The sequence below is a fragment of the Panthera pardus genome, unplaced genomic scaffold (assembly GCF_024362965.1).
Source record: "Panthera pardus isolate Hobbes unplaced genomic scaffold, ASM2436296v1 HiC_scaffold_19, whole genome shotgun sequence".
NCBI lineage: Eukaryota > Metazoa > Chordata > Mammalia > Carnivora > Felidae > Panthera > Panthera pardus.
In genome coordinates this window covers 16,314,521-16,339,725 of record NW_026526754.1, presented here as the reverse complement: position 1 = coordinate 16,339,725, position 25,205 = coordinate 16,314,521, and the positions used below count along the sequence as shown (strand labels likewise).

General features: G+C 47.0%; 1 protein-coding gene and 1 long non-coding RNA gene across 2 annotated transcripts in view; one reads left to right on the top strand and one right to left on the bottom strand.

Annotated features, from left to right (window-relative positions):
- The window catches only part of LOC128778187 (uncharacterized), a 71,892-nt gene extending 47,167 nt beyond the window's left edge, over positions 1–24,725 (top strand). Inside the window, exon 3 of the long non-coding RNA XR_008423570.1 lies at positions 24,343–24,725. This is a non-coding gene — a long non-coding RNA (uncharacterized LOC128778187). The remainder of the gene's footprint in view (positions 1–24,342) is intronic.
- Positions 18,032–25,205, bottom strand: part of VAT1L (vesicle amine transport 1 like) — a 148,699-nt gene continuing 141,525 nt past the window's right edge. Inside the window, exons 8-9 of the mRNA XM_019413114.2 lie at positions 24,454–24,537; positions 18,032–20,651 (exon numbers count right to left, since the gene is read on the bottom strand). Of these exons, the coding sequence (XP_019268659.2) occupies positions 20,553–20,651; positions 24,454–24,537 (183 nt within the window). The 3' untranslated portion in view covers positions 18,032–20,552. The remainder of the gene's footprint in view (positions 20,652–24,453; positions 24,538–25,205) is intronic.

Sequence of the window (25,205 nt, the reverse complement as noted above, 5' to 3'; positions counted from 1 at the left end):
GCTAAAGAGATAGTCACTGGCCGAAAAATATTCACATGCCATCTATGCATCCACACAGACACCTAACACACACACACACACACACACACACACACACACACATGAGAGAGGGAGAGAGAGAGAGAGAGAGAGAGAGAGAGAGGGAGAGAACCAGTCTATCGACATCTTATGAGGTTCTGTTATTTGTGCTAAAGTCAAATGTCTTTCAGAACCGACCTGCTCTTTACTGTTGATCTCTCCCATTTTCCTCCCTTTCCCTCTCTTCGCTCTCTGATTTTCAGCAAATATTTATTGAATACTGTCTAATTTCTTATTGCATAGAATTGTCTAAATTTTATGTAACACATTACCACAATCTTAAGAGCCTTGTTTATTACAAACCTAAGCTTATTCTCTCAGTCTTCATGGGTCGGGAGTCAGGGCTCAGCTGGTCCTCTGCTCAGGGGACTCTATCAAGGCATCAGCTGGGTTATGTTCTCATCTGCAAGCTTGCTTGGGGAAGCATCTCAGGTTGTTGGCAGAATTTGCTTCCTTGGAGCTGTGTGACTGAGGTCCCATTTCAGTGCCGTTGGCCAGGGGCCACTTTTGGCTCCTCAAGGCCACCCCCAGCTCTTAGCTCTGTGGCCCCTCACAGGCACCCTCACGCCATGGTCATTACTTCCTCAAAGCCCGCAAAGGAGACTGTTTTGCTCCAGTTTGCTAAGATGGAGTCTCATACAATGTAACCTGACATAGGGAATGACGTCATCATGTTTGCCATATCCCATAGGTTAGAAACAAGTCACAAGTTCTGCCCCCGCTCAAGGGGATGGAATTATGCAAAGGCGTGATTCATTGGGGGTCACCAATGAGTACATCTGACACAGTACTACCTTACGTGGCAGGCGCTGGGCACCACACCAGGGCATACCGGAGTGCAAAAGAGATACGGCTCCTTCCTGCTTGGAGCTTACTTTCTTATAAATTTGGAGTTTGTAAATTATATAAGCCAATGAAATGCTGCCTCTTCCCCAGTTTGCTTTGTTTTTCCCCTTAAGCTAGTTTGAGGTTTCGGCAGCAGAAAGAATCCTAGCTGACACAACTCCATTTTGTAGATGGGACGAATCTGCAGGTGGTAGGATCCTGTCCTGGGGCTCTTTCTCGGGGCCCCGAGTCATGGAATGGGGTAGGACTTTGGGGTGAAGTGTGGGGGTTGACACTGGTTTGGCTCCACTGTTTACAAACCGTCTGACCTCAGACACTTGACCTTTTTGAGCCCCAGTTTTCTGATCTCCGAAATGAACATAGTACCTGTGCATTATAGGCCTATCTTGGATGGTTCAGATGTGACAATGTTCTGAGAATAGCTGCAGACCTAGGTAAATATTGCTGATGTACTTGGAGACCAGCATCGAGATCACACCACTGGGGAATGTTTCTGTACCAGTTGGCGGCTTACCTGGACCTTCCCAAAGGAACCGTCCTGAGAGGAAGCACTCTGACTTTTCTGAGCATCTTTGCTTCTCTGGCTCTTGACACACACACAACTTGCTAAGTGAATGCTGGTTAATCTTCCCCGGATCTTGTGTGTTCTTTCATCAAAGCATTCACGGGAGACAGAATAATGGCCTCCCAAAGATGCCCTGATCCCTGGAACCTGGGAATATATGAAGTTACACGGTAGAAAGGCCTTTCCAAATGTGTTAAGGGTCTTGAGATGGGGAGATTGTCTTGGGTTATCTGGGAGGCCAGTGTAATCACAGGGTCATTATAAAGAGAGAGGCAGAAGGATCAGAGGTGGAGGGAAGGAGATGTGATAATAGACGCAGGGGCCTCAGTGATGCTATGGCCAGGAGGCCATGGAATGTGGGCGGCCTCTAGAAGCTGAGAAAGACAAGGAACAGATTCTTCTCTAGAGCTTCCAGAAGGAACGCAGCCCTGCTGACACCTTGATTTTGGACGGTAACGCTCTTTTACGAACTTCTGACCTCCAGAACTATACAATAATAGATTTGTGTTGTTTTAAGCTGCTAAATTTATGGTCGTTTTTTATAGCAGTAATTGGAAATTAATACAGGGCTAGTCTGATAACAGTATTATTTGACATGTGTGGCTGCAGTGTGGGCAGGAATCAGCTGCTATCAGCACAGCAGAACCAATCTGTAAGTACTTGAGAATTTTGCAAGGTCACTGTCACACTCTCGATAGCATGGAGTTGACCATGTTGGAATTATTTACAGAAGTCAGCAGCTATAAGTTATAGCTTAAAAAAGTTCTGGAGAGCTGATTTGCCAGCATACCACGGCGGGCAGGTTTCTGTGTGTGATGGGGAGTGTGGGGGGACCTGGTCTAAGTGGAGAGAGATGTGTGTGATGTATGGTGATTCCAGAGAACACCAAGGCCCATGACGGCGGGGGCCACATCTTGGCCATCTCTGAAGCTGCTTCTTCCCTATGCTTTGCACATTGTACGTTCCCAAAATATTCATGAAATAAAAATTTGGAACATGTTATCCTTTAATGACTGGCCCAGACTGGGATCAGTACCCCAATCTTGCCGTCATGCGTACTCTTGTCTGACCAACCATCCGGGGCACCTCGAAACAGTAGAAAACCATGGGATTTGAAATCAGCGAGAACCTGAATTTGAGACACTGCCTTGTCACTGATTAGTTACGTGACCCTGCAAAAGTAGCCTTTGTGAAGTCGAATTTCCTCATCGGCAAGATGGAAGTTATGCTTGCACACTGTTGCGTGAAGGTCAAACACAATAATGGATGTGGAGGGAGTCTGTCAACTCTGAAATGCCATATAGAAGGGCACCTGGGTGGCTCAGTTGGTTGAGCGTCTGATTCTTCGTTTTGGCTCAGGTCATGATCCCAGGGTCATGGGATCCAACCCCACTTTCGGCTATGCACTGAGTGTGGAGCCTGCTTAAGGTTTTTCTTTCTCTCCTTCTGCCCCTTTTCCCCGTTCATGTGGTCTCTCTTGCTAAAAAAAAATAATAAAATAAAATGCCGTATAGATAGAGATCATTATCATGTCGAAAACTGGGTAAGAGCCTCATGATCTAAAACTGTGGTTTCCCGCTTAGGATGGTGTGTGTGTGTGTGTGTGTGTGTGTGTGTGTGTGTGTGTGTGTGTGTGCACGTGTGTGTGTGTTTGAGAGAATACATAAGAAATACTTGTGGAGTTTTAATAAATACATTTACAGTGAGGGAGCCCACCTGAGGCTTTCTGAATATGAAATTCAAGGGCCCTTCCAGAAGGGGACAGGCAGAGTGTCCAAAAAAGCCCCACGGGTGATTCCAATTTACACTCCCTGTTGCACGGAGGGAAGACGGGGTGAGTTTTCCGAGGTATCTGCACAGGACCTTGAGTAAGTCACCTCCTCGCCCTGCCTCCGGAGCTCCGTTTCACCATTGGTAATGACTGGACTTAACGAAATGATTGCTAGGGTTCCTCCCAGAAAATAAGAGGCTTATTTACCTGCTGAGCCCGGCAAAGTACGTGACAGCACACAGGTGCTTGACAAAGGTCTGCTGGATACTTCAGTGACTGAGAAAAAGGAGAGGCAAAGGGAAACTAGCAGCATGTCTTTGACTGACCACCAGGTGGCAGGAGCATCATGCTAAGTCCAAGCTCTGCTGCCTGGCTGCCCTCCAGGGGCAGGGGTGGTTGACCGCCCCCTTCCTTGGCCTCGAACGTCTTTCTAGGGTAAGGTTTGTCATGAGAGTATGGCGGGGGGAGTTGCAGGAAGCAAGGGGGCCTCTTTCACAAAAAGCCTCACACTGAGACTACGAATTTCACAAGAGGCCTCACAAATGAATTTATCTCCGTTGTCATAAAAATATACAGATAGGATGGATAGAAAAAAAAGACTTTCAGGCCACTCTAGATCTGTATATTTTTTAAATTTAACATTTCTTATATTCTTTGGACAGTCTCAACAACACGAGTGGCAAGTTTCTCCCCACTTCCTTACCTCCCCTCCCCCCCCCCCCCCCCCCCCCCCCCAAGAACTGCACATTCACCCCTGCCCTTCAGAGCCAGGTGTGGAAAGGGCCTCAGGATTGAAGCAATCCCGGACTAAGTCTCAGAGCTCATGCCCATTGCAGGAGGGGCCGGGCGCCTAAGTGGGGTTTTTCCAAATGTACCAGAATCACCTGGGGCTGGTGTGTATAGAAATGCCGATTCCTGGGAATCACCAGACTGCGAATCGGATTCCCCGGAAGTGCTTTAGTCTGGCCGGCAACCAGCTGCACGTGATTCCCACGTACATCCCAAGTGTGAGAACCACTCCGTTGGGCTATCTCAGGAACCTTTCTGGGGCTCCCATGGGTCCAGAGATGCTCCAGTCACCTCCAGCTTCACACACATGCTCACACACCGACAACACACACACACACACACACACACACACACACACACACACACACACAGGTTGTTTTATGGTTTCTTTTTTTCTGGATTATATGCACGATGATGCATGGTCATTGTACAAATCTATGGATTATAAAAGCAAATAACACAGGAAACAGAAATCCTCTGTAATGTTGTAGATCAGAAAGACCTACGATGTTAGTAGTTGGTATTTCACTGCTTTCAATCTTGACCCCTCCACTATTTAGGTATAAAAATAAAGCAGGTTTTTTCCCCCCTGACAAGCTTCATAGAAGCAAATATGATGCCTACCCCTAAAGAGAGACTTTCAAAGATGTGTAACAGAAATCTATGATGCAGGTTATCACGTTAGCGGATGTTCCTGAAAAATGCTCCAGAGTCCAAGTTCAAGGACATCTTCTTGGGACAAGATTTTCTGCTGTATAATGAGGCTTAAAGTTTGTGACATATATATTTGCCCTTGTGCTTTCGAGATTTCCTTCCTTTACTAAGGCTGAGGTTGCCTTGCTATGCCCATGAGTTGATGGTGTTTGAGCCCTTCCTTCAGCCAAGTGTTGAACTAAGTGCTTTATGTACATAATCTCATTTAATTCTCCTGGCAACTCAGTGGCCAGCAGCCATTAGTATCCTCCTTCTATGTATAAGGAATGTGATTACGGGGCACCTGGGTGGCTTAGTCGGTTAAACATCCGACTTCGGCTCAGGTCGTGATCTCACAGTTCGTGAGTTCGAGCCCCGCGTCGGGCTCTGTGCTGACAGCTCAGAGCCTGGAGCCTGTTTTCAGATTCTGTGTCTCCCCCCTCTCTGCCCCTCCCCCACTTCTGCTCTGTCTCCCTGTGTCTCAAAAATAAATAAACATTTTTAAAAGATTTGCTTAAAATAAAGAAGGAATGTGATTACAATTACATGAGGTGATCACAGGACTGGCCTGAGGGCGCACAGGTAGTGAAGTTGTGACAGGGCCAGGATTTCTGAAATTGAAGTAGCCTGTCTTTGCAGCCACACTCTTGGTCGCTACATTAATGGGGCCATCCGACTGTTTTCATTGCTTGCCCAAGAGAACCTTCGTAGGCATTTGCTCTTTGTCTTAAGGAAGAACCAACTGTGCTTTGCTCATTCTCTAGGATTTCCCATTTAATTCTCTCAACAATGGTGCAAGGAGGGTGCTCTTATTCGAGTTTTGCAGAAAAGGAACCGATAGCTGGAGAGCACGACAGGTATAGTTCTAAGCAATGATTCCTCTGAACCCACCCCCTGTGATGCCCTCCCCCCTAGTAGCCACACCTTTGTATAATCTCCTGTCCTTGAATGTGGGCAGATCTTGTGATTCCCTTTCAATTAATGCAGCAAACAACAAAGGTGAAAGGATTCTGCAGATGTGATTGGGGTCCTTGAGCAGTTGATTTTGAGCTAATAGGAAGATGACCCTGTGTGGGCCTGGCTGAATCAGGTGAGTCTATAAAAGAGGGTCCAGGCCTTCCATTGAGCTAGAAATACTGTTCTCCTGGTCTTGAAGAAATACGCTGTCATGTGAGAGGGCGTATGAACATGTAAGTGTGGTAAAGGGCCCTGGGATCCAGAGGGAGGACAGCCTGCTGATGACCTTGATTACACCCCTGTGAGGCCTACGCAAAGTGATGTCCAGAATCCTGTTCCATGAAAACGATGAAATAATAAATGTGTATTGTTTTGAGCCCCTAAATTTATAGTGATTTTTTTATGCAGATTGGTCTTCCCTGCCTTATACACCAGACCCAGTACCGCAGGTTCAGCCCACAGGTGCTCCTTAGTTCCGAATGACAACTGCCTGTGGGATTCCTCGGTATCTTTCTGGAATTCATACGCCACCACCCTCCCACCCCTAAAAAGTTCGGAAATGATTGGGCATGTGGATTTTTCTGGAAGACCCCAGAAGATCTAGGTCCCACTGGTGTCGTCGAGCCCTGTGGCCCAATAGTTAAGCCGCACGCCTTCTAAGCCAGAGGTGGTGGGTTTGGTCTCAGCCATATTTATGGTTTCCACCCTCAGCAAATAAAAATACAACCTGGGTGCCCAGTTGCACTTGTATTCCAGGTCAACGACAAGTAATATTTTAGTATAAGTCTATTGCATGCCATATTTGGGACATACTTATGCTAAAAAGTTACTCGTGCCTGAAATTCAGTGTTAAGTGGGCATCCTGTATTTCAGCCGGCCGCCCACCAGCAAGGTGCCCCTTTTATTTCCCGAGAGGCAGCACAGCTTAGTGGCTGATGAGGGTCGAGCCCATGGACTCTGGCAGTAGGCTCGGATGTGAATCCTGGCACCACGCAGCTGGCTGTGGAATCACAGTGAGTTATTTCACATCTCCTTGCCTCGGTTTCTTCATCTGCAAAATGAGTGCATATAGCGAGAGGAGTAAGTGAAATAATCCATGCAGAGTGCTTTTCGGGGGCTTGCCTTGGTGAGCGATCCATAAATATTAGTGGGGACGGTGCTGGGAATCCCTAAGGGTGTTCCCAGCACCAGAGCAAAATACTCGGTGGGCAGGGCCGTGGTTTCCATCCCGGCACTCTTTGGTACCAATGAAACGGAGCCCTTTCAGAGTACTGGGATCACTTTGGGGGACCGTTTGGGGATGGCGTTTCAATTTGGGGACTGCAGATGCTCGGCAGCGAGTGATAAGCTACAGAAGTGGCTGACAGATGGTTTCTCTCTCCATCTGAATTTCCTAGTGTGGAGGAAACAAAACTTCTGTCGATGATTCATTGTTGAAGCCAGCTTTAGCCAGCATTTAAATAGAAACGGCTGGCTGTAGAAAACATCGTCACCACCCAGAAGTGAGATCCGTTTCAGAACTGTGGTGCGCAAAGTGCATTTCTTGGAGACGAAACCAGGGTATTCATTTATATACACTGGCGTGTCTTCGTGTCTTCACAAGAAAGTCAGGCTGTCCTGGCCGCCCGCCTCCGTCTCTTCCAGCCACCCTGCAGATCAAAGCTTTGTTTGCTTGAGAGCATTTTTCCCTCAAGCTGGATGTTCACACCGTTGGGCCACATACATTAAGAGCAGTGCCCTTTAAATCTTGATTATGGTGGCAAGGAGACAGTTTTCATTTGAGGTTGGCATGGATGTCTTTTAAAATCTTTCCAAAACTGGCTGATCTCTTTTTTATCAACAAAAAACTGACCTCAAGCCCAGAGACTCCCACAGGCAATAGTTGTTACCTAGACTCTAATAACTTTTATTATATTAGTTTTTTTAGTATTCTTGTGGTAACTCAAAAAAATTTTTTTTTTTACTATTTTTTAGAGAGAGAGCATGAGTGAGCAGGGGAGAGTGGCAGAGGGAGAGAGAGAGAATTTTTTTATATATATTTTAATTCTTTTAAATGTTTATTCATTTTTGAGAGAGAGAGAGAAACAGAGCATGAGCCGGGGAGGGGCACAGAGAGAGGGAGACACAGAATCGGAAGCAGGCTCCAGGCTCTGAGCCGTCAGCACAGAGCCCGATGTGGGGCTCAACCCCACAAAGGGCCAGATCATGACCTGGGCAGAAGTCAGATGCTTGACCGACTGAGCCACCCAGGCGCCCTGAGAGAGAATATTTTTAATGTTTGTTTGTTTGTTTGTTTGTTTGTTTGTTTTTGAGAGAGAGAGAGAGAGAGACAGAGTGTGAGTGCAGGAGGGGCAGAGAGAGAGAGAGAGAGAGAGAGAGAGAGAGAGAGAGAGACAGAGGGTGAGTGCAGGAGGGGCAGAGAGAGAGAGAGAGAGACAGAGCGTGAGTGCAGCAGGGGCAGAGACAGACAGACAGACAGACAGACAGACAGACAGAATCTGAAGCCGGCTCCAGGCTCTGAGCTGTCGGCACAGAGCTCGACACGGGGCTCGAACTCACAAACTGCGAGATCATGGCCTAGGCCAAAGTCAGAGGCTTCACTGACTGAGCCACCCGGGCGCCCCCAATCTAGCCATTTTTAAAGAGTACACTCCCATTTTTGTTTCTGTTTGTTATTTGCTTTTTAAGATGTTCTTCAGTTTGGATTTGTCTGGCATTCCCTCATGAATAAATCCAGTGATGCATATTCTGGCAGGAATATGACAGAAGTGATATTGTGCCCTTCTCGGGAAGCAAATGATGTCGGTTTGTCCGTATTGATGATATTACCTTTGATCACTTGGTTAAGGCATTGCCTGTCAGATTTCTCAACTGTAAAGTTATCATTTTTTACTTTGTAATTAATATGTAATTTGTGGGCAAGTATTTTGAGACTAGATGAATAACCTGATTTTATCAAACTTTCACCAATTAGTTGATTTTATAACACTTCTTTTGTATTAATTAGCATTCAACTGTAGTAATTTTTTATTGGTGGACACATAGATTTTTCAACGTTATTCATGGTTTATAATCCATTACTATCATTATTTATGTTGATGTGCGAACTACCCCATATTTGGGCCTTGGGGGGTCCCTAACCTGCCTTCATTATATTAATGTTTACGATTACTTTCTTTTCATGGCAAGTGATACAGATTTTCCGTTTATAGTAGCAATAGAATTTTTAAAAATTTATATGCTTAAAAGTGAGTCTATTTAGGGGCGCCTGGGTGGCTCAGTCGGTTAAGCATCCGACTTCGGCTCAGGTCACGATCTCACGGTCTGTGAGTTCAAGCCCCGCATCGGGCTCTGTGCTGACAGCTCAGAGCCTGGAGCCCGTTTTGGATTCTGTGTCTCCCTGTCTCTCTGCCCCTCCCCTGTTCATGTTCTGTCTCTCTCTGTCTGAAAAATAAATAAATGTTAAAAAAAAAAGTGAGTCTGTTTAAAGAACAATATTGATATACTTAATTATATCATATTAATGATACAATTATATGTAATATATGGATATATATAAAATATTAAGAAAAATATTAATGATGCTTTGGGTCCAGGTATGACACAATTCACAAAAATGTTGGTATGCAACATTTGAGAAATACTACTCTCGTATTATGCATAGGTTGGCTCTGTTTTTTTGTATTTCAAATATTTGACCATTGTGTCCCAATTAAGAACTTGCCGTGTTTCCAAAGTGCTTGTATTCTGGCAGGCACACTTTGTCTCTTACGCTCCCTCTTTTACTTGATGTGCCATAACAATCCTTCGCCAGGCTTTATGTCCTGACTTTCCTTTGGGAAATCGAGAATGTGGCCAGGAAGATGAACTATCCTTGTCAGAATCTTACCAAGTTATTCGAGGCCCAGTTCAAAGACCCTCTTTTAATTGGGTAAGGTTCTTTAGTGGATTGTAATAAAAATCAGGTCTGGCTTGCTTAAACTATATATATGGGATCGCCTACAGAATGCAAGACAAGTCTCAAGATCTAGGCTTGGGGAAAATAGAAACATGGCGGCTTTGGGGATCTGGGTAGTAGGGAGTCATGGGAGGCTCTTTAGGGTCCCACCACCAGGGTGATGCGGTCCATTCGCTTTCCTGTGTTTGCATCTCTTCCTAAACTTCAAATTACTAGAACATCCATTTGGCTTTCCCTGGGTCATGAGTTCCATTTGGCTAGAGGAGGGAAGGGCACCTTGATTTACCAGACCCCTGAAACAACATACAAGGTGGTGTCATTCCCCGCGGGAAAAATCAGGGGCAATTGACAAAACGCGTCACAATTACAAGTGCTTATTATGTACCAGGCACTCACTTATACATTTAACATCTATTGACTCATTTAATATACACCCTAACCCGATAACATTTTAATGTTGTCCTTCCCCCTTTACAGATGAGACAACGAAGCAAGAGATTAAACACAGAATTTGTTTAGGGTCGTACAGCTGGTAACCAGATGAGTCAGGAGTCAAACCTAGTACATATATCTTTAGAGCCCCTGCTTTCTGACCACTGAGCTGTGAGTAGGGTGCAGTCAATTCTTGGCAGGAAAAGCCTTCGAGTGTCCATCCACTTCCCCTCCACGGAGACTGTCTTATCCACTGCACAAATGCCACCTCTCCCAATTTTGCACCCTGGAGCCCTATGCATCTCTCCCTTTTATGCTGCTAGCCTTCTCTGGTTGATTGGGTCCCTGTCTCACTCTGTCTTCTCGACAGTGGGCTTTATGCCAGCAGTTGTCAGGCTGTATTTACCTCTGAATCCTATACAGTACATAAAACAGGTCCATGCACATAGCAAAAGCTTAATAAATATCTGTAGACTGGAATTGAGTCTCCTTGATAATATTTACCTTAGTAGAGATAGATAGATAGATAGGTAGATAGATAGATAAATAGATAGATTAGAGAGAGAGAGATAAGGACAGATTGCTCCTGATTGAGAATGGGAGCTTTTGATATCCTCTTAATTCATCTAGTTAAATACTGGGTTCAATTTGATGGTGGGCTGACTTCCTATCTTGCTAGTTGATTAATCTCAAAGGGTCATTGGGACATCCAGACTTCTGCCCCCAAACAAAGACACTTGTCAGACCATCTCTTAATGTCGGCAGTCCACTGAGCATTAGCTTGGGCTCAGTAAATAGGGATTTATGCTTGTTTTTGCAAAGGATGAAGAGATCACATGTATTGCGATATGTGCATTGGACTGATTCCCTGCTTCTCAGCACAGCTTTTTAATTTATCAGGCTGCTGGGCCTCCTCCTGCTGGCCTTGGATAGAATTCTCCAGAGTCAGAAAAAACAGCAATAATTTCTTCTTGCTCCCTGGGCAGGTTTTTGAAAAACTGAGAAGGGCTGGCTTCAGAAGTCATTTTAACTGACACTGGCTTGGCTTCTGGATAATTTTTTCCAACATGTTAAGTGGTATTGTGCGTTTTCAGTGACTTGGGCATTAGAGAATGCTTCGCTTGATTGCTGGGCCCAAATTCTGGAAACTCAGTTGCTATGTGTAATGTTGGGCATTTTACTTAACTTTTGGGCTTAACTTGGTCATCAGTAAAAGGGGAATCGTATCACTTACTTTATAAGGTTGTTGTAAGTGCTTGGCAAGTTAATATGTCAAAAATGCTATTTTCCCCACAGTAGCCCCCAAGATAAGGATTTGTCCCCAAGATAAGCCCCCAAGATAAAGGACAGGTCATTTATTTAGGTCATGTTGGGGCACCTGGGTGGCTCAGTCGGTTAAGCATCAGACTCTTGATTTGGGCTCGGATCGTCATCTCACAGTTCATGAGATCAAGCCCCACGTCAGGCTCTGTGCTGACAGCGTGGTGCCTGCTTGGGATTCTCTCTCTCCTTCTCTCTTCCCCTTCCCTCTTGGTGCTCGTTCTCTCTCGTTTAAAATAAATAAATAATCATTTTTAAAAAATAGAAGGTGTTGTCAAGAAGCAGGAGTTGGGGAGTGAGGAGAATGAGATCAGGAAGGAAACACAGCAGTATTCTTAGCAATGCCCTATAAGGGTGTGCTAATGAGTAAGTTACCACTGTGGGCAATTTAGGTTTGACCCCACCAGGGACCTTAGAGATTCTGTGTGGAACATGTCCCAGAAATGATGACACCAAAGAGGAATCTGGGCATTTATCCACTGGCTCCCATCCTCCATGGTGGAGGTGCCCACCCCCCGGCGGGTGTTAGCCCCTCCCCACCATAGTAATTGTGGGTTACCTTAGTGCACTTGTGCCCTATGGCACTGGAGTTCACCTGCAGGCCCAGAGGAAGACAGACTAGTCCAAGTGCTTGAAGTGAGATGCTGTCAGCACGCCAGGAACCGTCCACAGCTGCAGGTGAACTCTGGTGCACCAAGACGATATGTCCTGGGGCATCAGTGGTGACTGCCACGGGGACCTAAAACAGTATCTGGTGCCCCGGTATTTCATATTCCGTAGCCGTGGTGGACACCGTTTTAACCGCCCGGCTTCCCTCCCTGTGGGGATCTATCCCTCCGTCGCTTGACTTGCTTCTGGTAGAGCTGTCGATCAGGTTGCCACTCCCACCATGAGCAGGCTTGGGGGTGGGCACATGATCCGGGCTGGCCAATCAGGATGGCCATCCCTCGGCCATTTCCGTGATTGGTTTAGGATGGACATGTGACCCAAGCTGGATGAATCAGAGCCTTCCTGAGAGCACCTTGAATCCCAGCCGAGTTAGTGGAGGGGAAGGGCCTCTTCCTTGTCGGGAGTCGGGGTGGGGGGGAACGATCGCCTTGCCTGGAGGACGTGAAGGTGCACCTGCTGGCCTCCCATCTTTCCCAGCCGATTAAACACGGGCAGGCCACCTAACCTCTCTGGAATGTATGGTCCCTATCTGAAAGCAGGACTGATGCCTCCTTTCCAAGGAACCGTTTTGATTCAATGAGGGTGTGTGTAAAATGCCTGGCAAACAGCAAATCCTCGGTAAATGTTAGTTTTGTTTTGGTGGTTTGCCTTGATTTGATTTCACTCTATGGAGATCTCTGAACGCTAAGCTGGGACGGTTTTATGAAAATGATTCCCATTTTTTATGCGCGTGTTTGTGAGCCTGCCATGTGGGTCCTACATTAGTTCTGACTCTGGGCTCTGATGGGTGGTGATTTCCTGTCTGGGGACCTCCCATGGACGAGTGTCCCGCAGTCCTCAGGAAAAGCCTGCATCCCCAGCCCCTCTTGGTCTTCCCACTCCTGGAAGAAAGATGTGTTCTTGCTTTCCCACTCATGCCAGATTAGTAGCTACCTTAATTCATGATCAAACAGACTATGGATCGCCCTTGGGGGACAAACCAGAGAACTACTGTATCAATATGCCCCCGTCCCAACCTGTTCTGCCTCCAGAACTGGACCAAGTATAATGGTGAAGTTTATTTGGGCAAGATATTCCATGGTCCTCTCTTACATGAGAACATTCTCCAACAATCCCTTGATTAAGCCCTGTGCTTTTAGTACAAAATGCAGAACCCTTGAAGGGACATTTGTGGATTTCCATAATCCAGTCTTGTTAATCTTTTGTCTCTCTCCCGGTGCATGCAATGGCGAAATGGACCATTCTGTGAACCTACCCTGTGCTTCCCCACGGATGTGCCCGAAGGTAGTTAGTTACTTGTTCTGGAAAGCTCTCCTTACCTGCTCCTGATGGACATTATTCATCAATAATGGCACTTTTGGGGCGCCTGGGTGACTCTGTTGGTCGAGCATCCAACTCTTGATTTCAGGTCAGATCATGATCCCAGGGTCATGAGATTAAGTCCAACATTGCACTCCATGCTGAGTATGGAGCCTGCTTAAGATTCTCTCTCTCTCTCTCTCTCTCTCTCTCTGCCCCCTCCCCTGCTTGCACACAAGCACACACTCTCTCTCTCAAATTAAAAAAAAAAAAGCACTCTTTACCACTGCCCACATAATCTCTCAGTGCCAAGGCAGGCTTTACGAATCAACTGCCATTTGCATAAGAGATATAATTTGTTTGTTATCGCATCATTAAATTGTAAGCTCTTGGATGACAGAGGCTATGTATTTCTTATTTTTCCTAAGACACTAAAAATAGTGTGTTGGGAACATGCTGGGTATCTGATTAATGTCTGTTGAATGAACAAAAAACCTTGTTTGAAAGCATTTACCATCTGGCTTCCAGACTGGAACTTGTGGGTCGTGGTTTCAATCTGGTTATACATACATGGTTAAATTTGATCTTCGTAACAATTCTGGGCCATAGACAATATGATTATCCCCATTTGAGTAGGGGGAAGCTCAAATGCCAAGCCATTTGCCCAGATTTGATCCCTGATTTGCAAGACTCCAAGGCTTATGCTCTTAATCACTGACATGCGGGTGCATATGCTTGTGATGTGTTGAGGCTTCGGTTGTTCCTGAGTCAGTTGCTGTTTAGGTACCAATTTGAATAACTCAGGGGAACGTCTTTACCAGCATCTTTGCTTGGCTGGTTATAGGAGCTCTGCTCATTCTGCTCAAGGCAGAGAATGCAAAAACACTTACGTCTTCGACAATCCAGGCTGCTATAACCAAGTATCTTGGGCTGGGAGGCTTCTAAACAACAGAAATGTGTTTTGTACAGTCTGGAGGCTGGAAGTCTGAAGTCAGAATCAGTGTGCTAGCGTGTTCAAGGTCCTGGGAGAGCCTTTTTCTGGTTGCAGACTGCCAGTATCTTTATATCCACACACAAGGGAGAGAGAAAGAGAGAGCAACTCTCTTGGGACTCTCATTGGGGCAGTAACCTCATTCATGAGGGCTCCACCCTTGTGACCCTACCTAATCCTGATTACCTCCTGAAATCCCACCTCCCAATACCATCACACGGGACAGAGGGAGAGTTATCGCATGAAATTTGGAGTGACACCCACATTCAACCCGTGACTGAATTTCTTTCCCCACAAATACATCTAGAAGTGAAGTATTGAGATCTACATATTCTCTAGTGTTAAAAAACAAAACAAAACGAAACAAAGGAAGCTATTGAGTCTTTCCCAAACATCCCATTCTTCCCTGCGTTAGCAAATGGGAGTAGGGAAAAGAAGCCAAGGTTGATCGTGCTTATTCTGTGCCAGGCACTACGCTGTGTGTGTTGCGTGCATTATTCCCCTGAACACCCATTCATCTTAAAGACTTCACCCAAGCATCACTTCCCGGGGGTACCCTTTCCTTGATGTCCTCTTCTGTCACAGAGTTGACCCTTCTCTACTTTGTGCTCCCACTTGGCCCCTAACGTGGCCTCTCTGAAGCTGTGTGGCATATACCGGTGTCCATTTCTGCTCATTCTCTAGACCCGCCTGTCTAAAATGGAAGTTGCTAGACACAGGTGCTCCTGAACCTTTGCAGTGTGTCCAGTCCACACTGAGATGTGCTGCATTAAAATACACACCAGACTTTGAAGCCTTAGTATGAAAAGTGGAACATAAAAAATCTCGTTAATAGTCTTTATGCTGACGGTATGTCGAAATGACAGCATTCTGTATTTGGGGTCACATGAAATATTAAAATTAAATTTTTTTTTTTTACGTTTGTACTGTGACTGTTAGAAAATGTAACCTTGTATGGGGCTCATCTTCATATTTTTCCTAGATAGCACAGTTTCAGACTGAATTTCTTGAGGAAAGGTTTGTGTCTTATTTTCTTTCTATTACTAGGACCAGAACAGGCTCGTGCACCCAGTAAGCGTTCACTAAAAACCTGTTGAACAAACGTGTGTCTTCATTTAACATGGAGCCCCAGGTCTTCTGGTCCCAGTGATAGGACCTGAAATTTGGCAGAAAGACCCCAATGAACTAACTCATCACAGTGGAGGTTGCGGAAAGGGGAGCATTTTGGCTGTCTCCTCTCAGTAGAAGCCATATTCTTCAAGTCAAAAGACCAATTAACAAAACACAAAACAAAACAGAAGGGATGCTGTGAGCTAATGGGACAGCCAGAATGGGGGAGTAGTTAGTAAGCCTGGAATATGGTTGATGGAAAACCTTAAAAACTTCCCCCTCTGACTTCAGAAGAAAGAGCAAATTCCCTGGAAGAGTACCAGCAGGAGCTGTGGGAACTTCCCTGGTCCATATCCCCTCGCTGCTTCCAAGTATCCTAATGGCTTCCTGTGGCTGTCCATCTGACAGCATTGTCTGGCCACAGCCACGTGGGTGGTTCACACAAGGGCAAGGTCAAGAGCGTCGGGGAATCAACACGCGGGTGGAAATAGCCCTCTACAATGATGCGTGGAAACTGATGGAGAAATGGGACAACTTGCTCACTTTTCAAATGGGACAACTGGGGGACCTGTTCACCTCTCCCACAGCGGTAACCTGCTTATCACCATACCCTGAACTGGCTTCTTCCCTTTCCTGTTTTATATTCCCCTCCCCTCTCCTCGCCAAAGCTGTCCTTCTTGGGATCGTTGTTTCATTGTCTGATTCTGGAGGACCCGAACCAGGGCAGCGGCAATCGAGGTGCTTGGTGTCTAACTGAGACCCACACTTTGACCCATCTCATATCCCTCTTCCCGCTGAACCCCCGCCTTTACTCTTGGTAATCACCTCCGTGCCCCAACTTTCATGCCACACCACCACACATCCTCGGTCCTTTCCACAGAAATCCAAGATTATCGAGCGGCATCCAAGACCTCCAAACCCGGTACCCGACTTCCCATCATGCCATTCTCCTGCTCCACTCCATCCCCATGTGTGTATTTCAGCTACACTCTTCTCTCTACTCCTCAATATGCCCTCAAAAGTCCTTACCTCTTTGCTTCTACACACATTTCCCCATGCCCCCAAACGGCTTTTGAAAGGTTTACCTCCATTACCACCCAAACCTCATTCACGACGCTGAAAGGAATTTTGTTTCCGGCCGCTTGACCTCTTCCCCGTTCTGAGTTGTAAGTGAAGATGTGGGTTTTAGTTTAGATTCCAGTTTTTGTTGCTGGAACTGTGTTTAAATGTGACAGTGCACCAACACTGGCTAAGTGAGACCACGAGATTTATACGGAGTACGTGAACATTAAGTAGGAATATATGAGAAAATTCTTCGTGGAGGCACTTTGAGAGAATTTTACTGACAAGGCAAGTAACTTTCTACTTTGTAAATTCAGGTTTAGGTATGTGGCATTTTATTGACATGGAGCTTAGCTCTGTTTTTTTGGCTTCCTGCTGAGAACACCTTAAACATACTAAAGCCTCCCTAATCATGAATTCCTCTTTCATGAAATCTTAGCCTTGGGGATTTAATTTGTGTATCTCTTTGGTAACCTTGAGGATATTGGATCATGAAAATGAAAGTGGTTGAGATGTGTGAGTTTTAAAATCAGTACTTGAGGGGTGGTTCAGTCGGTTGAGCATCTGACTTCAGCTCAGGTCACGATCTCATGGTTCATGAGTTCGAGCCCCACATCAGGCTCTGTGCTGACAGCTCAGTGCCTGGAGCCTGTTTTGGATTCTGTGTCTCCCTCTCTCCCTGCCCCTCCCCTGCTTGCACTTTGTCTCTCTGTCTCTCTCAAAAAATGAGTAAAAACATTACTTTTTCTAAAAAAAAAATCACTAATTCACTGAATATTTCATTGGAGGACCAGAAAAAAAAAAAAAAAAGCTTCTTGATATGCATAGTATTTGCTGCAAAGCAAAACAAATTTACAAGCATGTTCTTGAAATCAGAGGAAACAGAATACCTGAAGAGTTTCTGGGGAACAAAGGCTGGTAATTTGAAATGCATCTTATCTCACCCTTATTTAAGCCAGAAGCATGATAGGGTGGTTAAAAGCATGGATTCTAGCTGGGATTGAAATCCTGGCCCCACAACTTACTAGCTGTGTGATCTTGGGCAAGTGCAAAATCTTAATCTTCACTTTTGTCACCTATGGAATGGGTGTAATGATAAACCCTACCTCTCCGGGCCCTTGGGGGTTATTATATATGTTATTTAATTATGATTTTTATCTATACAGCTTTCTTAACAGCATATAGTAGGTGCCTTATAAATGCCATTATAATTATTGCCATTATTATTATATGATGTCTTGGACAGTTCTTTTCTTTAGTGGTTTTACTTTCTTGCTTGAGGGAACTTGAATGTTTTTTCTTTAAAAAAAAAAAGCCTTTAGCTTGTCTTATTTTGACTCCTGTTTTCTCTCTACAGTCTTTAGTTTCTCATTTGAAGATTCTTCTGTCAAATATTTTTTTTTTCTTTTTTAGTCACCCACTCCTTCCATTTTAATAGTGGCGATGTTTTCCCAACAGCCATGGATGTGGGGTCACTGACGCCAGGCTAGGTTATGCTATGCTGAATACTTTATTTATATATTTTATGTAAACATAATTTGCTTTGTAGGCACAATGTAACAAAAGCTCTAAAGCCACAAATACATTAGACAATGTTTCAGTTCACTCCAACCAAGTTTAGATGACAGAGAAGCCTTCACAGTTCCTTTAAGGCAAACTGAGACTTTCTTTACATTTCCTTCAGAAAACCAATCACGTGACAGGAAGAAGGTGCTTAAAAAACGAGGGTGCATTAAAGGGTTAATTTTGGTATTTATCCTGTTCTTCAGGGCACAACCTGACCTTGATAGTGAGACTCTAGTTTTCCCTTCTCACTCTGTATTCCGAGGAGGCAAAAGGGTTTCTTCTTTAACCAACGGCCATAATTTGACTTTATTAATCTTGCTAGTTGAAAAACAGATTTGGGGAAGCATGACTTTTTTTTTTTTTTAAATGCCTCTCCTCTGGACAGAACAAAGACCGGTGGTGGGATTCTGCGAAGAGAGTTCTCACCCCCCTTGCAGAGGACAGCCCTGATGTGGCCGGTGGCTCTTTGTTACCCCAGCCCTAAAAAATGCCATTTCTGTCCAGCTCACCAGGAATGTCACTTGGGTGGTTCTCCTTAAAACCTCATTGTCAGCTTGGTTATGGGAGAAACATGACCAATAATACAGCATTTTGCGAAAGTTTTGGAGGTGGGGAGATAAACCTCCACATTATCTTTCTACATGGCCCAGAAATGAAACGCCGGTGAGTCTTGGGGTATGAACAGAAGATGTCAGTGTCTTCTGAGATACCGTCACCTCCCTGCTCATCAGATGGCGGCACCCTTTTTTGCCTTCATATTTTACAAGTACATTCACAACGAGGAGAAACTCCCTTCAGATAAATATTTGGCATAAATAAGTCATCATCACAAGCCTGGGGTAGGAAAAAAAAAGAATGTGATTAATGAGGTGACATTTGTTACAAAAGGACTTTGGAAATGAAAAGGTAGTTGCTGGAATGCATTCATTCCCATCATTTGGGGAAAGAGTTGGGTCGACCCTAAGGCTCACTGGTGGAGAGGTGGGGCAAGGTGGGAGCCCTCCAAGGTCTTCCAGAAAGCAAAGTGACTTGGGGGGGGGGGGTTGCTAATCATGTGGGCTCCATGTGTCTCCAGCTTGGTTTGTGAATGAAGGAGTCACCCTTTGAGCCAGAAGGAGTAGGAGCAGTGAATGAGGAGCCCCCTTGTGGAGACACTGAGACTCTTCCTCATCCGTCAGGGGAAAGGTTCGCCTCAAGGCATGTCAAGTATGGTGGGGCTGGGTGTGGGGTTTCCTAGGAGTTTAGGAGCTGGAAAATCGGACAAGGGTGTGCAATCAAGTAGTTTGGTCCCCGATTACCAAAAAGCAGGGGCCCTACAAAGAGTCTGCACCGTAATTTTATATTTCAGAGGAGAGGAACTGCACTTTTGGGATCAGATACTGAACGTCAACCGTCTGTATCGCTAGAGTTTGTTACATGTCGGAACATGCTTTGGCAAGAAAAGAGACACTCACTGATTTTCTTTTTCCCCAAATACGGTCTACAAGGGAGGTCTTCCCCGGGGGAATCCTTGGTAAAGGTAGCTGCTCACTACCAGGAAATGGAAATAGCAAAATCGGTAATGCCCGTGGCAGGTGTGCAAATGTAGGCAAATCTCGGTAATGACCTCTGAAATAGTCCCACACGTGGTGAGTTTTCTTACAATGGAAATAAAATGTACATGGTGGGGGAGGGGAGGATTTTGCTCATGAGACATGGTTTCAGAGGAGAAGTCTCTGTGGCTGGTCCTCAAACTCATGCTGTTGACCCATCCTCTATCCTGAAAATTCCACGTCTGTTTTCCTGTGTTGATGGTTAAGAACCAGTGAAGGGATCAAGCATCAGAGGCTGAGAGGAGAGTGGTTCAACCTCTGGACCATTAAACAACTCAATGCATGTAAGGAAGTTGCCTCTTGAACGGGGAGAGGGAAAGGACTGTTTGGAGAGATCCTAAATGTATGGGCTCATGAAAACACCTCCCGGCCTACCCTCTTTCTGCCAGCCACATTGGCAAGCGCTCTTGTCAGAATCATGGGTGGCTGGAGGCAAAAAGTGTCACTGGCCTGAAGCTTCCCAGGATCTGGACACTGCTCTTAAGATAACACCCTTCAGTCGAAACTTGTCTTTGCCCATGTCTGGTCTTGTAGGCACTGGGCCTGAGGGCTTGTATTAATTTGCAAGGCTGTTCTAAGAACTGTCAAGAAGGACCCAAAGATGGATGGTTGTGAAGGAGGGAAGAGGGGAGAGAGTAATACACAGGTGGGGGAGGGACTTAATACTGCGTGGGATGGGATTGGCACTTAATTTCAAAAACAACAGTGATCAACAGCTTTTTAGCTCAGCTGACTGCAGACAAACACAACACACAGTGGGCTACAGCATTTGTTCACTGGGGCACAGAAGGACTTTCTCCACCGGCTCCTCTTGTTCCAAATCATCCTCCGTGTTCTCCTGCCAGGGTCCTGGGTTACTGGATGAAGGGCATCCGCTCCTTGTTCTCGCTGTCGCCCTCGTGGTCCTCCTCCTCTTCCCCCGCCTCGCTGGTCTCTGTGCTGTCGTTGGCCATCTGCAATTCAACACAGGGCGTTTTAGAAGGTCTGCGATGTCTCCTCCCTTCCTGGAGCATCTGAGGAAGCCCCTTGGGAAGGCCTCCTTCGAGGGCTAAGAGTTAGGGTTGTTTCCTTCCCCAGGAGGGCAGTGTGGTGCCAGCTGTTTTAGGGTGGGGCCCCTGACGTAAGGATCTGAGTGCAAGGATTGGGAATTTGGGAGATGATTCCAAGGAAGCGCTGGTAGGGAGGAAGGAGACGAGACAGAAAAGGCAAGGGAACTGGTATGGAATGTGTTAATAAGTAGGCTCCTGATGTGGGCAACTGGGGCTCAGTCCTCTTGGGGACCACTGGGAGACAGTGAGGGGCATGCCCCTCACAGGTGTCCCGCATATGCGGGGGGGGGGGGGGGTGGTGAGGAAGCCAAGGAATGGCCAAGGTGGGTATCTCCCTGGCCTCTCTGGCCAGTTCTGTACGTGCTGGCCACACATGCTTCTGGGGCTGGAGGCTCTCAGTCAGAGGGGCCAGGTGCTGGGGGACGCCCTTAGGCACTGAGAGCGTCCACTGCACGGACTGGCCGGGGTTGAAATCCTGGTGCTGTCACTCCCTAAGAAGCCAGAACAACCATACTAACAAATGTGCATTCGTGTCCTTTATTGTCTACACAGAATGCTGTGTCCACAAATGTGGACTTTGGTTCTAGCTAGCTAGCCATCATCACCAGTCCCTGGTGTGGTTTTTATCCCTCTCTGAGCCTCCCTTTTGTGGATGGTTACAACGGGAATAAACCCACCTGCCTTACAAGGCTATCATGAGGACCAAGTGAAACAAAGTAACATGATGTATTTGAAGCGTCCAGCAACGGGCCGAGTGCATGATGGATGCTCAAGACATCCTAGTCCTGTCCATCAGCAGCCCCCTTAGCGAACTGGGCCTCAGATTTCCACTCCTAAGCCCCAGTCGACGTCATTTGCCCTGAAGCCCAGATCTCCTAAACCTGAGTCTTTGCCTATGCCCACCACTCATTCTTTCAAACAGGAATTGGGCCCACGGTCCTCGGGCCTCCCCGCGTTGCCTGTCCTGGAGCTGGATTTGCCCTCTTGGCCGCAGGCAGTGTCTTCTTCCTGCAATGCCAGCCCGCCACTCCCTCCCCTAACTGGTGCCTACTTTGCTTTCAGCGCTCAGCCCGCTTCCTCAAGGAAGCCTTCCCAGACTACCCTAACTGGAACGGTCCCCCCTCCATGACCAGCTCTTCTTTGTAGCACAGATCAGCAGTGTCCCATCTGGACGGATGGCCTCTTGACTGCCGTCCACCTGCCCCGCCACGGGAAGCGCAGACACCGTGGAAGATGACCAGGTCTCCTCTTGTCTTCCTGTGTTATCCTTTGCAACTAGCACAGTGCCTGGCACGCAGGAGCGTAGAGTACGAACTCTGAGAATAGCGAGTGAATAATCGTGAGAGCTCTGGGGGCGCCTGGGTGGCTCCGTCAGTTAAGCATCCAGCTTCATCTACGGTCATGATCTCGCTGTTCGTGAGTTCGAGCCCCGTGTCGGGCTCTGTGTCTCTCTCTCTCTCTCTCTCAAAAACAAATAAACATCAACAAAAATAATCACGAGAGCTCTGCCTTCTTAGTATGTACCCCAAATTCACCAGTGTGCCAGGGGACTCAGGCACATTACCCCTTTCCATCTTCTCAAAAAGAAGCAGCAGAAACAGTAACTACTGCCCCCTGTGCAAGGTGGGCAGGCTCTGTTTTCCCGCAGCGCGCAGGGACACCCAGAGGTGACGTGCCCGGGGCAGTGGCAGGGCGGCAGAGGTCGGCAGGCTTCAGAGAAGGCTGCCACTGTTCTCAGGGGCGCCGGTCAGGCCGGGGCCAGAGCTGCGCCCCGACGCCGTGGGGTCCGGAGGAAGCAGCCCGGTCTCTGCTGTGACCCTGGGACCCGTCCTCAGGTGAGCTCAGCTCCGCCCTGGCTCAGCCTCATTGAGGGAAGGCCCTGAATGAGGCCCTGAAGTCTCCTGAAGGCAGGAGAGCCTTCACTCTTGGCAGGCACTTCGTAGGCACTCCTGCAAAGGCACTTCCAGAGCGCTGCCCGAGCCCCTCGTAGCCCCGATAGTTCCTGGAGGAGGGGGAGTACCGTGCAGTGTACTCAGCGAGGCAGATTCAGGGCCCTCGGCTTGGCCTGAGCTCTGAAAGTGGCCCTTCTAATAGAAGAAGGCCCCTCTGTAGGCCCCTCACTGCCCCCACCCCCAACAGCTGCCCAGTGGGAAATGATGCGTTCCCGAGGGGCCTTGACCCCGTGCCATTTCCTTTCGTTAGGCGCTTGCCGTAGAAAAGATTGCGCCGGACCCGTCTTGGCTCTCACGATGCCCTCTGTTTAGCCTGACTACACGCTCCTCCTCCTTCAGGTCTCGTCTCTATCCAGGCAGGCCGTGGCCTTCTCCCCACAGAGGCCTTCCAAACACCACCGATCTGAGTCGGCCACTCACCACATCTCTTTGTTGCTTTCGGTCCTAAGGTAGAAGCCCTCCTGGGATTCAGGAACCAGCACCATGGCAGGTCCTGAGGTCTCACCCTCAAAGTTGGGCTTTTCAGCCCAACTGGTGAGAATCCCCTGTGGTCAAACAGGCCTTCCCAAAGTCCAAGGGCCCAGCAGGACCTCCTGTGTAACAGTCACAGGCAGGAAGCTGATGTCAACTATCTTGCTTAAAACAAACTGTCCAGGATGGCTCTAGATCCCCTCTACTGATGGGGTAAAACAGACCTGGTCATGTGTCTTAAGAACAACAGAAGTGCACAGAAGACCCGAGAGCCCAGCCCTCGCCTCCTCCCTGGCCTCAACCCCTCATCTGCCTTCAGATACTTGCTGTCACACCCCTAGAACTTCATAAGCACTTAACATACGATGTCCCTATACTTATTGGCCATTTGCACTTTGTGAAATGCCCTCTCACGAAATCACCCTTCATTGAGTGAAATGACCATCCTTCCCGAACTACATTATGGTTACAAAAGCCAAGGTACACTTAAAAAAAAAAAAAAAAATACACACTAAAACATGCAAAGATTTTAGTTCTTTTTTCTTTTATAAATGCCCGATGCAGGTTCAAGACGCAACGGGCGAGAAAGCTAAGAAACAAAAAACCCCAAGTATTTTCGCTGTTAATCCTTTCCCAGAACTTAGTATGCATGGGACAATGCCTTATGTGTATCACTCTAATTGACTTGTGAGAACTTCGTTTGCAGACAGGGCTACTGAAGATAGACAGGCGGGATAATCGCCCAGGGTCACACACACGAGAGGACAGCCAGGCTCTGAATCCACGCAGTCTGATGGTGCTCTGTGTGTCGTCGGCACACTACATCGCCCCCTCCCACCACCGGTGGCCCCAGCAAGCAGGTTGGGGAGTGACTTTGACACACTTCACTCCTGGAGGGATCCCTGGGCGTAAGGGTACCCTCAGGAGGCATCTCGGAGGCAGGTGGCATCCTTCTGTTGAGAATGTGCATGACTCTATTAGATTTTACCAGGAATTCCTCTCACCTGTGGCAACCAAGAGGCAGCACCCGTGATAGGCAGGTTATCCCTATCTTTCCTGACTGCCCTTAGATTGCTCTTGAAATGCTCGCACTGAAGCATTTCCTTTCCTTCTCAGCACGCATCCCAGCGGTATGACTAATCGCCCATTTGCATGGTTGTTTGATTACACAGGTCTCCTCCGCGAGCCAGAGAGCCGCCTGTATTTCCCTCTCTCCCACCTGTGCCTGCGTCTGATAGACCCTGCCGTGCCGAACTGAACGGATCCCTCTGCGTTTGACTCACCAGTGGAGTCGGGGTCTTCTCTACATCCAGAATTAACTTGCCGATGTTTCCTCGGTCGTGGATCCGCTGCATGGCCTCCTTCACCTGAGCCAGGAGAAAAACGGAAGCGCTGATTGGGTGAGAAGTTGCCCAGGTGGAAAAGCCAAACCAGCCGCCGCCCACGTGGGGGCGCTGTGGTTCAAGGTTAGCAGCCAAGCCAGAGATGCTTTGGGACCCTGGGTGGAAATAAATTCTGATTGTGTCCCTCAGGAACTCTGAGCTTGTGCAAGCAACTTGGTCCTCTGGGTCTAAGAAATGAAAGTGATAGTCCTTGTAATAAGACGACGAAATTTTCTTTAAAAGGTGGGGGGGGGGGGGGGGTTGGTGGGGAGGAGGGTACCGTGAGGTTCCAAGAAAGACATCAGTCAGAGTAAATTCTGACCGGTAAAATTATTTTTCTCAGAGTCACTTGTGCCCTGCTTACCAAAGTGTTCTATAACTCTGATTCGTAGTTTAACTAAAATGATCCATTGCCCAAGCTAAACTATATTCAGGAAAATTCCCTTAGGTTACTCCTGGTTATTGCGTGGAAATTTTGTTTCTACGTAAGTAGAGTTTTCTCCAGAACTAGTATTCTGCCCGGAGAAGAGGACCTAGTTTTCCTTTCAAATGATACGGGCTTACTTAAAAAGCAAGCGTGTGCCCTGATCTGATTTATGCTTTGAGCATTTCACTCTCTGGCTGTGCGGAAAATGAACTGTAGGGGGCGCTGG